General features: G+C 39.5%; 1 protein-coding gene across 3 annotated transcripts in view; it reads right to left on the reverse strand.

The window, feature by feature from the left end:
- Positions 1 to 12001, reverse strand: part of LOC117481721 (protein jagged-1a-like) — a 36324-nt gene that overhangs the window by 15584 nt on the left and 8739 nt on the right. For all 3 annotated transcript variants that reach the window (XM_034129573.1, XM_034129572.1, XM_034129574.1), the window contains 8 exons: positions 10342 to 10399; positions 4812 to 5069; positions 3829 to 3889; positions 2604 to 2734; positions 2245 to 2364; positions 1737 to 1850; positions 886 to 999; positions 511 to 624 (listed from right to left, as the gene is read on the reverse strand). In XM_034129573.1, the coding sequence (XP_033985464.1) occupies positions 511 to 624; positions 886 to 999; positions 1737 to 1850; positions 2245 to 2364; positions 2604 to 2734; positions 3829 to 3889; positions 4812 to 5069; positions 10342 to 10399 (970 nt within the window). The remainder of the gene's footprint in view (positions 1 to 510; positions 625 to 885; positions 1000 to 1736; positions 1851 to 2244; positions 2365 to 2603; positions 2735 to 3828; positions 3890 to 4811; positions 5070 to 10341; positions 10400 to 12001) is intronic.

Below are 12001 nucleotides of genomic sequence, written 5' to 3' on the forward strand. Positions count from 1 at the left end.
ACAAACACACTTAAAGGTGGGGTAGGTAAGTTTGAGAAACCGGCTCGAGTGCGCTAGAATTTGAAAATACACAACCGGAGAAAATCTGCCACTTCCTTACAGAGCCCCTCCTCCAACACACACGAACGCGCACATGACCAATGAGGGCACGAGATAAGTTTGTGCACAGATGGAAGGCTGACAGGCAGGTAGGCCATCCAGTTATTTTAGCCGGGCCGGCTAAAATGATTGGTCGTGCTTTTTACAGTACTACGGCTTCCACAGATGACATTTTTTATGGATTTTTTGTAAGATATTCATTGCTATCGGGATGTTAAGAGCATTCCATGGAATATAACAAAAAGTGTATCTCGAGCCGGTTTCTAAAACTTACCTACCCCACCTTTAAGTCTCAAAACAAAAACGTTGTGTTCCCATACAAATGCATATTATTGTTATTGCTTCTGTGGGTTGACTGTACTGTTCCCATCTCCTCCTCATTACACTGATTATTATTTTGCATTTACTCACTGGTGTCACAGTTCTTTCCCGTCCAACCTGGGAGGCATTCGCAGAAATATCCTCCAATCAGATTCCTGCAGGAGTGGGCGTTGACGCAGGGGTCGTCGTCACACTCGTTTGCATCTAAAACCAAAATAATCCACAACAGAATACAGTATAACGTTTTAAACCTTTATCCGTTGTAGTCCAGACAATTTAAACCGTCGTGACCAAGAGCGTTCACTTGTGATAAAATGTGGAACAGGTCAATCACAGGATCACTCATTGATCCACATTGATGGATGGATATGTATGACATTTTATAGATCAAACAGCTACTATTAATGGAGAAAATGATCTGCAGAGGAATTGATAAAGTTACAAAGTCGCCGGTTGCAGCCTCACCGATGAGGCAGGTCTTCCCGATCCACTGAGCAGGACAGGTGCACTTGAACCCGTTGATCAGGTCCTGACAGGTGCCTCCATGACTGCAGGGGTTCCACACACACTCGTCCACATCTGAGACACACAGAACAAGAAAGAGTTCATACAGCTTCCCTGGAGGTTTGAAAAGGATCTGGGGAGGGACTATATTATTTCTATTGAGATGTTTACATTTTGGAATATTTATTTATTTTAATTTGTATTGTACAATGCCATGTCTTTTTATGCTGCTGCAACGCAAACATTTCCCAAATTGGGATCAATAAAGTAATTCTTATCTGATCTAATCTTATCTTATATTAAAGGTCCCCTATTATACTGTTTTTCATCAATATATTATAGGTCTCAGATATATACAGAACCTGTCTCTGATTGGCTGAAACACCAAACAGATCATTGCAGCATCCCATAATCCCCTCTGTTTCAGCCCTGTTTTAAAAGTGCTGATTCTCTGTTTGTTACTTTAGATGAAAATAAGGAGCCCCTCCCCACGCCCCTCTGAGAGATATTTGGTTAAAGAGAACACAATGGTGCTCTAGGAGGAGATTCAGGTGATAAGGTGTGGGGGGGGGTTACCTTGGTTGGTGATTGGCTAATGGTTACACAAGCCAACACATCGTTATGACATCATAAAGTGGCCAAAATCTGATCAGCTCATTTTCAGACAGGTTTTTACAAAAAGAGAGAGAATCTTTGTTCCTGAAACTTTCAGAGTCTCTTTCCACAGAGGGGACACATGTTGATGTAGAAGAGACATGGAGAAGTGGATTTTGCATAATAGGTGACCTTTAAAAGGTGTAAAGAGGTCTTACTGATGGAGCAGGAGGGTCCGGTCCAGCCGGAGGAGCAGCGACACTCGAAGCCCTGACTCGTCTCCACACAGCTTCCCCCCCCCAGGCAGGGGTTAGACAGACAGGCGTGGTCCGCTGAGACAGGAGGGGAAGAAGCGTTATTTTTCTTTGACTTTTAACTGGATTTATGGACATTAACAACAATGAACATCAGATATCCTTTGAAGGGCCGCAGTGTGATCAGAATATGGAAATCAAACTAACTTTTCATCCTGTATGTAGAATATTCTCCCTGATTTTTATACTAAAATAAAAAAAATCAAGCTCTTATTAAACACCCTGATCACATCACACATCCTCTGCTTTTCTTTTTTTATTGATTGATTATAATGTTTTTTGGACTTTTGTTTTTGTTTTGTGTACCTTGTACGGCGACCTTGAGAGCCTTGAAAGGCGCCTTTATAAATAAAATGAAGCTCTTATTAAACGCAGAATGGGTTAAACCCTCTTTAAACCAGGCTCCTCTCACCTCTCTCACAGCTGACCCCAGAGAAGCCCTCGGGGCAGGAGCAGTGGTATTTGTCCGGTCCCGTGTTGCTGCAGGTTCCTCCGTTTGAACACGGCTGCAGCGTCGCACACGTGTTCAGATCTGCAGAACAGAAGTTCACATATTAATCAGTTTTTTTATCTCTGGACATAATCTTTAATAGTTTATTAAGACACGGTATAATACATTTACTTCATATTCACACTCATGTTCTTCTTAATATGGACAGAAATCCCCAGGAAAATCTAAAAGCTACTTTCAGAGAAGTTCTCTAAAGACTTAACAGTGTGTGTGTGTGTGTGTGTGTGTGTGTGTGTGTGTGTGTGTGTGTGTGTGTGTACCTTTGTCACACAGCTGTCCTCCGTAGTTGGTGTCACAGAGACACTGCCAGGGCTCCATACAGCTGCCGTACACACAGCCGGGGTGAGGGATGCACTGATCGCAGTAATCCCCCTGCCAGCCGTACAGACACCTGAGAGACAAACACAATAATAGACATCAGACCCGGCGCCAGAACAAATCTACAGAGAGGACATATGATTGTCATGGGAGGGCACACAAAACCGTCATGTGCCGCGGCCAGTGTCGACGCCAGAGATGTTCTTTTGGGGGTGCTGTGGGGTAGCTTGACGTTTCATAGAGGGTGCTCAAACATGTAGGGTGTCCCATTAAGGTACCGGGCGCTACAGTGGAATGTTCTACTGCAACACTCCCCACACGCACATACACAGTGCACCCGCGACTGTTACAATGAAGGCTCGATAATCAGCTCGCCGCATATAGCTGTAAGCAGGGGTAAAGTGCTATTATTTATAAGTGGGGGGTGGACCTCACATCCTCTAACATTTTTAGAAATAATAAAAAACGTGTTTATTGGGGGAGGGCAGGAATGTCAAATGGGAGGGCCCCACGGCACCGGGTCTGATATACATTAGTTGATTATCTTTTCGTATAACAGATACATTTCTTGTGTATCAATGGTTTACAAGGTATCAGAACGACTCTTGGTTGGAGATTTGTACAAAAAAAGTTTAAAAAAGTTCATTATTCCGAAAAAAACTGTTGTGTAAGAAGTGTTTAGATCCTGTACTTGAGTCACAATATTGATACCACAGTAATAAACTACTTTTAGAATGACATTTCAACACATTCCTGATTTTTTCCTATGATTATTCAATGTGACTTTTATACATTTTTTCACGTTTATTTAGCTTCATATTGTGATCAGACTGTCGCATGTTGCTCATTTCAGTGTTTATATTTCTCATCCAGGCAGTAACACTCCTTAAACAGCATGTGTATGTATCTAACTGTGGCTTCCCTGGATACATAAAAGGTCAAATGAAAGAAAAACAGAGATTAAAATAAAATGTAAAAACCGGAAATGCAATAATAGAGCTTTTTTGTGTAAAAGCATCTCTGAGTTGAATCCTGTTGGAGACATTTGTAACAAGTCATACCTCTCTGTATCTCACCTCTACTATCTTTACACCTACATTCACTTTCAACTACAGACACAAAGCCAGACAAGGTGTGTTGCTGTGTTGTGTGGGTGTTGTTTCTTACTTGCACTCTCCAGGAACTTTGCAGGATCCGTGCTCTGTGCTGCAGCCCTGTCTGCAGATCGCTGTCAAAGAGAAGCAAAAAGAAACTATGAGCAAACATGAACGCGGCAAAAAGAACATTCATTTTATTCCATTAACGTCTCCAGGGAGCAAACAGGAATTCAGTCAGTTCTAAGTATGAGATTTGTTGGCGCCCAGTAAACAACTTACAAAGGAATGATTTGGGATAGCATCGTTCCTTTTAAAACATCCATAACTTAATCAGGTACTTTGGTTAAAATCCATTTGAGTTAGAGAAACAGTCCCCATGCTGACACTAAGCAGACATTTTAGTCCAAGATGGAGCCACAGAGGGACAACTCCAGTCTTGTTCAAAACAGATGCCTGATTTAAAGAAGACTTATCTTTGGCAGAGGTACAGAAATATCAAATATCTTCAAGCTTAATTCCCTTTCAAGAGATAGTTGATATCTGCTGTTATCAAAGCATCACATTGTTCTGTTTTCCTGACTGTTTTCCCACCAAATGTGTTTTCTTTCTCAAGGGGCTGAAAGCTCAAGGAAAGTTTTTAAATAATCTTAAAAGGTGTATTTTGAAATAAATGCATGAAACAGAAAATGTCTGCCTGGAAGGAAAAATGTAAAAACTGCTCTGATTTGATATAAAATCTTGTATTTAATAATAATATGATAATAATCTTTATTTGTAGAGCACCTTTCATACAATAAGTGCCGTTCAAGGTGCTTCACTTAGACATTTCACAGAACATTGATATCACACAGAATACAGTTACCAGTAAAAGACAAAAATAGCAAATAGTAGACATGTAAAAAATACATTTAGATTAAAGGTACAACGATGAAATTGTGCAATAAAATGGGGATAATGCAAATTCGACACACAATCAAAATGTTTAATGGTCTGAAACAAGGAAGAATCCCCTCTAAAGTTCCCATACATCAATAAAACCCACTGATAACTCACCAGTGTTGCAGTCTGGTCCGGCCCAGCCGTCCAGACAAGTCTTGTTCCCGTTGTGGTCGCACTCGTAGTGTCCGAAGAAGTCGTCCCGCGGGCGGCAGAACTTGTTGCAGCCGAAGCCGTAGTAGTGCTCGTCGCAGCTGAGGCGGACCTGGAAGTGGAACTGAGCCACGGGGCCGTTGTGCTGCAGACTCTGCCACTGCCGGCTCGGGTTGATCATCCCCGAGAGGACGGCTTTCTCAATCATCGCCCCACCGACATCTGTGGACGAAGAGGAATTCATATTAAAGATCAAAGATTCAAGGCTTTATTGTCATTAGCACAGTAGCTACAGTGTAGATATGTCGATGGAAATCTTAAGTCACAGGCTCCTTCAACGATGAAACATAAGGTTCAAGGCTTTTATTTGTCATACGTAGACAGCTACAGTGTAGTTATGTCGACGTCACAGGCTCCTCCAACAGTGCAACACAACAAAACTGAACAAATTGTGAAATAGTGCAATAAGAGTCTATAAACAATCAGTCGTTTTCTTTGTATTGTTTCTGTTCTGATGTTATGTAAAGCGTCTTTGAGCATTAGGAAAAGCACTATACAAATTCAAACAAAAAAAATAGTGCAAGAAGAAACAGAGTAGAATAAAATAGTGCCAGATCATCTTGCAAACCAATGTGTAGGTCATGTAGATTACGGAAACTATCAGGGTTCATACACTTTTTCACCAATGATTTTCAATGACTTTTCCACGACTTCTCCATGACCTTTACCTAATTTTCCATGACCAAAAAAAGTACTCTTTCTCAGTGGTACCACATGGAACAGGAAAATAAGGTCTGCATATGAAACATGCCGTGCCTATCTAAAACAAATCCAATAGTTGGCTTACTAGCTTCTACAGGCGAAAGAAACTAAAATCTCTCCCCAGCAAAATAACTCGACATGCAGTTAAATGCCATTTTACGTTTCATTACTATACAATACAGTATTTATTATCATTATAGTATTACTATTTCGGCGATTAGATAAAATATAAATTATATTTGATGCAACTTTAGTTACATTTCCATGACTTTTCCAAAACTTTGGGAAAAATATTGTTTTCCATAACTTTTCCAGGGCCTGGAATTAGCATTTAGAATTTCCATGACTTTTCCAGGTTTTGAATGACCGTAAGAACCCTGAACTATATACATGTCGAAACAAATGTAATAAGATAAAGATAATATCAGTCAGATAGCACATTTAATTGTGTTTTAAAGAAAAACTGGTATACACACAAAAAGACAAATCACTTTTGTTTTTCAGGAACAGCAGACACAAGAAGTGTTTCAGTTTGAAATGCTAACTTATTGCTTTTCAAAAGATGGTGCAAAAGATTACAGGTGTCATTGTGTAATAAAATACTCCTGCAATAATATTCTGATTTCAAACATTAGGCGCTCAAGTAAAGTTCTCCTTTAGGTAAAAATATAAATACAAGATATATTCAAAGATCCATAGTTATAATCCAAAACAGAGACATTTTAAATTGCTTCTTTTGTTTGTATTTGTTGATATTGCAACTGAAGCTGCTGTAATGCAAGAAATAATTTGTATCGCATCACATCGTAATAACTCGAGCTGTAAATTGTCTTCAGCCTGACAGTATTTGAGCAGCTGCACAAACGCAAACAGTCCTGGTTTGTGAGGACGGTGGTACTTGCAGCTGCAGGAGGATTCGGTCTGCTGTAATAAATGTCCAGAGAGTTTGAAAATGCTGAGCTGCTCTGTGGTATTTCACCAGCGGGGTGGAAAGTGTGGTCGGGCCGAGGTGACGGCGTCCGTTTAACTGAAGAGCATCAGGACTGAAACGGCCGAAAAGAGACGGTTGAAACCTCTGTAAGCAAACTGTGACACTTCACATCACGGTGGGGAATAAAACATGTGCTAAAAATGTCACACGGGTAGCAGATTTGAAAAATGGTCAACCTCAAAAAAGACTGGATCCGTTCCGTTGGGGAATATTTGAGCAAATATTTAAACCTGGCACTTTATCGAGGAATACCGGCTGAGCTGTCAAACCAACACCTGCCTGAGATCTGCAACTCAGTCAAAACTGGACTGAAGAAAAAACCTGTTGAAAATGTCCTGCAGTCGTTTCTGAAGGGACTGATGACTGAGAATCTGAGGCCTTGAGATTGGGTTCACTTCGATAATTTTTACTGGAAAATAAGCTGATTTAAACTAGTTCCGAAACGCATTATGGACTAGGGCAATATCCAAATCGCAGAAGGCGTGATAATTGGTAGCAGCAACATATGTGAAAAATTAAGTATTGTGTTGTTGTAAGAGTCCTGGCCTACAAACGGTATTCTCAAGACTTGTTTGCTTCATAAAAAAACCCATTTAAGTATATTTTTCAATGACAAAGTGAGTTATGGTCATTCCCTCTAATATCACAAATCATATACAATTTCAATATTACTTAAAATAATGGAAATTAGTTATTTTTCCCAAATGTTGAAGCCCTGATTTCAACTTTTATGACAGACAGTAGAAGGAGAGATGATCCTGGAGAATATTCTAAGTTTAACTAAAATATTGCGTGCATTGAAAAAGCAAATGAAGCCGTCTATTATCTACCTCACTCTTGAATATTAAGGTTTCATTCATGAATTCATTGGCCACTAAATGTCAGGTTGTAAACACAACACTGACCTTATAAGTAGTTGTGGCAAACTTGTTAGCAAACAGTTGCGTACTTTCACATCCACAAGTTACAGAACATCATGATCATTCATTAGGAGCTGTACATTTTGTGAATGTAAATCCAACATCCACTCCGCTTTTGCTTTGTTTTCAACTCCTGAGGGAAATATCGGGCCTTTAGGTTGCTAAAAGCTCCACTATGTTCACCAGCTAGTCTCTAACTGCGTCTGCCGTTTGTTTCTGAGCAGGAAGTGATACAGAGTGATTCAGGCGTTTGTTACCGACCACGCGTCGAGGGCACTTCGCTTGTTGATGCTAAACTGAGAGGGTCAATATTTGTTTTGTCCTCTTTTGGCTTTAAAGCAGTTTCAGCTTCAACCTTTCAGCTCCGTTTGACTGCTGAAGGCTTCTAGATAAACTACATCCAATCGAATCAAAGTATCTATCAGTTTAACTTAATGAAAGACATTGCATCGTATGACATCGTATTAACTCTAGCTGTAAATTGTGTGAAAGACAACTACGAATGGGATGATGTAAGCAATTAATATCATGATTGCTGTGGTTAAAATAATTGCGATTGCCAACATCATCGATCAAAATGCTTTCAACTATTGACCCTAACAAATGACCTTAAGACCTACTGTCTTAGATATTGATTTCAAATATTTTGATTGCATCACAAATGGGACACTTCTTTTTTTTGTTAAAATCCTTTTTAGTGAAAAACTAACATTAAACCAATTTGAAATAAGCTAATCGTAATTGACCAGGTTCCCCTGCATATGAAAGGATAAATACATTTTCAACTATATATTAAAACATAATAATATTATGTGTAGTATGTCATTCTCTTCTTTCTTTCATGATCATTTTGAATTTCTGCTGACAGCTTTTTTTTTTTTAAATCACTCGTGTGGATATTCACAAGAAACAACTTATTGGAAGTGTTTTATTTTGTGATCTTGATAAGATCCCATATAAATAATACTCGAATGAACTGGACTCGCCACACACCCCCTGTTACTCGTTGTAGGCACTGAAGACCACCTTTTGCTGAGGTCAGCTGACTTCACACCGGGCCTATAATGGTTCCCTGAGGGACGCCAAATACAGCACTGAGCCAACACTCAACGCTCAAACCGCCTCGCTGCCAGCCGGGTGATAAACACACGCTCCAACTGAAGATGCCAACTTTACTCCCTCCTTACACACTCTTTACAAACACTTTTCTGAATGGGACTCATGTAAACAACTCTAAAAGGCCGTTGTAAAAATGTAGGGGGAGTTAAGCACTCTGATAAACTAGAAAAGGCTCCAGAAGTCTGCGAAGGGTTAATCAAATGAAGTAATAATGTTCCTGGATCAGGCAGAACATTTAATAATAGTTATGTAATGTGTTCTGTGCGGTTTAAGGACAGACTCTTATTTAATCAAACATGTTCTGACAAGTTTGATGTGCTGGCTTTCAAAATAACATAAATCCCTCTGTACATAAATATGATCTGATGATTTTGTGTCAGTAACTGGGTTGGCAACAGTTGGTAAGCTCTTATGGTAAACTCAGCCTTGTTTGTTGGGTTGTTGTTATGTCACAAATCACCTGAAGAACACCGGGAAAGTTCCTCATAACTGTTGATACAGATAATTAATTCATGTAACACGTTCATTCTGTTAGCCATTTTGGTTTGTTTGTTTTATATATTTTTTAGACTGTTATACTTATTCTAGTTTACCTACACTGGATTTTCGAACATCCGAGTACAGAAACGAAATATGGGAAGACAGGGTATATGCAGGAATCCTGAAGTGAAATGTAATACCTTTTAAGACCCTTTCCATACATTTTAAGACCTCATCGCCACTTCGAGTTTTAACCGGTTATTGGCGACACACTTTACTATATACAGTATTGATTGTCCTTCCTCCTTATCTTCCAACCATTTGGACGCAAACTTGCATTTCCCCATAACGATGTTTTTTAACAACCGGCATAAACGGACCTTCGCCCGCTATCAAGCAGTGAGCGCGCGATGTCCTGTTCAGATGACGTCAAATCCAACGGGATGCCATAAATAAACTACACAGAATCACACTACACACCTACGCAATGATTACATTCAGGCAAACTGTAGAATACAACCTCTTTGGACAATTTATATACTTATTGAAAACAAGCTACAAAATGTAATACCTTGGAAAATGCCGTTTAATACTTTTAATACTTTTTAATAGCCTCAATTTTTTCGCTAAATTGATTTATCAACTTTTAATACTTAAGACCCCGCGGACACCCTGGAAGAAATGAAGTCCCAGAAAACTGTAAGGTAATATAATCAGCTACACAAAAATATGTTTTAATCCAAGCGAATTACAGTATGGCGTCTAATAATTCAGGGGTTTGCAAAAATAATCTATGCCTTAATGCCTCATAACATCACAAAACATTTTAAATACATTTTCTTTCGATGTAATTTCTGTTTTTTTGTAAATGAATTTGTTATCGCCTCTGCTCAATATTTAATTTATTTGCCAATATGTCACCCAGGTATAGATATAACTCTCTACCACTGCTGGCCTAAACCTCATTAATCAAAGTCCTGTGCCATGCCTAGGATTTCATAGGTGATATTATTTTCTATCCTGTACGTGAAATGCCCATTTGAACTTTTCTTTCAACGTTTGAACAAACACACCGAAGCCGATTTGGAGTCCGTTAGTTTTCACACAGAAGTGGCATCTTTATGGATTCAAGCTCTCGGGTTGAAGGTCATGTTTGTGTCAGTGGAGCGGAGAGGAGTGAAGAAGGATGGATGATGAAGAGGATAATGATGAAGATACTCACTGCCGGAGGACGAGTCGTTGTTGAAGTCCAAGGCTTCCACGATCAATGTGTAGGATCTCTGCACAAAAAGACAGAAAGAAGGAAAATTAATACATTTTGATCGATTTTGTTGAAGGTTTTATAATTTCAAAACAACAAACTTTTATTAAAATTAGAAGATTTGCAGATTTGCAGTTCTATGTTTATATATTGGATATGTTGGATACTTATTGGATAAAACTTGGAAAATCTAATGTTGTAAAATATGCCCAAACCTACAAAAAACAGTTACGCAGCGTCCACACGGCAGCATGCATTGAAGCTTGCCGGAGGGCGTGTCTGAAACTCGACCAACAACCAATCACATTAATCTCCCGCCCCGGACACACAAGCACGCGGTTTGATTGGCTAGAGCTTGTACTGGCATATGATTTGATTGGCTGACGCTTCTGTCCAAGCTTCAAAAGTAGAACTTTTCTCAACTTTTGAAGCGAGCAACGCGAGCAAAGCAAAGCGACGGAACCACAATGCAGTTCGGCAAAACGTGATATCACCCCATTCAAAGTGAATGGGAAGAAGCGTTGAAGCTTCAACGCACGCCGCCGTGTGGACGGGCCGTGAATGAATATTGGCATTGGTCCCCCGATTACACTTCATTTAATACAAATTAAATTTGATGAAATTTGATTCGATACTTGAAGACTATTCAACATAAATACAAATATTTAATAGAAATTAAACAATTCTTATAATTTATGGTGTTAAACATCCTACTTATAGTATATAAAACTGCTCTTAAAGTGCACATAAATTGTACATTTTATAAAATTGTCTATTCAAAAGAGACTGCAGCAAAGTTTTCAGGAAAAGCAAATATAGGATCAGTCTCTGAAGAATAAACACAGAAGAAGTCAACTTCTCTGAACATTAAGTATTTCATGAGAAAGACTCAAAACGAAATAGTCATGCGCCACTGAAACATCCTAAAGTCCCTAATTTTACAGCACAGTGTGTGTGTGTGTGTGTGTGTGTTTTGAGGTTTTGCGTCCCATTATTTCGGCTCCACTTTGAAACTCTTTGTCTCTCTTAAAGCCACTGTCGCTCTCACCACTATCGAATGACAGACAGAGCAGAGCCAGTGTGTGTGTGTGTGTGTGTGTGTGTGTGTGTGTGTGTGTGTGTGTGTGTGTGTGTGTGTGTGTGTGTGTGTGTGTGTGTGTGTGTGTGTATTGTATTGTGGTTTGAGTCTTGCAGAGTTTTCTCTCTCGCGCTCTCTCTAGTGACACTTTCCCTCCAACATTCACACCATTCAAACTCAGGGACTCCAGAAATAGGAGCAGGGAAACACAAAGATGGAAGAGAGTGTTTTGTGGGCTCTTTGAGAAGACTCATTTAAGTTTTAAACATGGAGTCTGAGGAGATTATGTCTGGTCTTCACTTCTTCAATGGGTTGTTTGGGGGGTTAAGACTCAGTTTTGAGGTGAACTTTAATGTTAAAGCAATGTATTTGCCAGTCAGAGTCCTCACAAGTATAGAAGCACATTCCTTTGGGTGATTGGCAGGTTGCAGACCCCCTGCAGCAATAAATATGGATTTGAGTAATTCAATTAAGCGATTTGTGAGCGATCTGGCTCATAAAACAACAGGACATTATTTAAGCATTGCTGATATTATCGGTTAA

The sequence above is a fragment of the Trematomus bernacchii genome, unplaced genomic scaffold, assembly GCF_902827165.1.
Source record: "Trematomus bernacchii unplaced genomic scaffold, fTreBer1.1, whole genome shotgun sequence".
Taxonomy (NCBI): domain Eukaryota; kingdom Metazoa; phylum Chordata; class Actinopteri; order Perciformes; family Nototheniidae; genus Trematomus; species Trematomus bernacchii.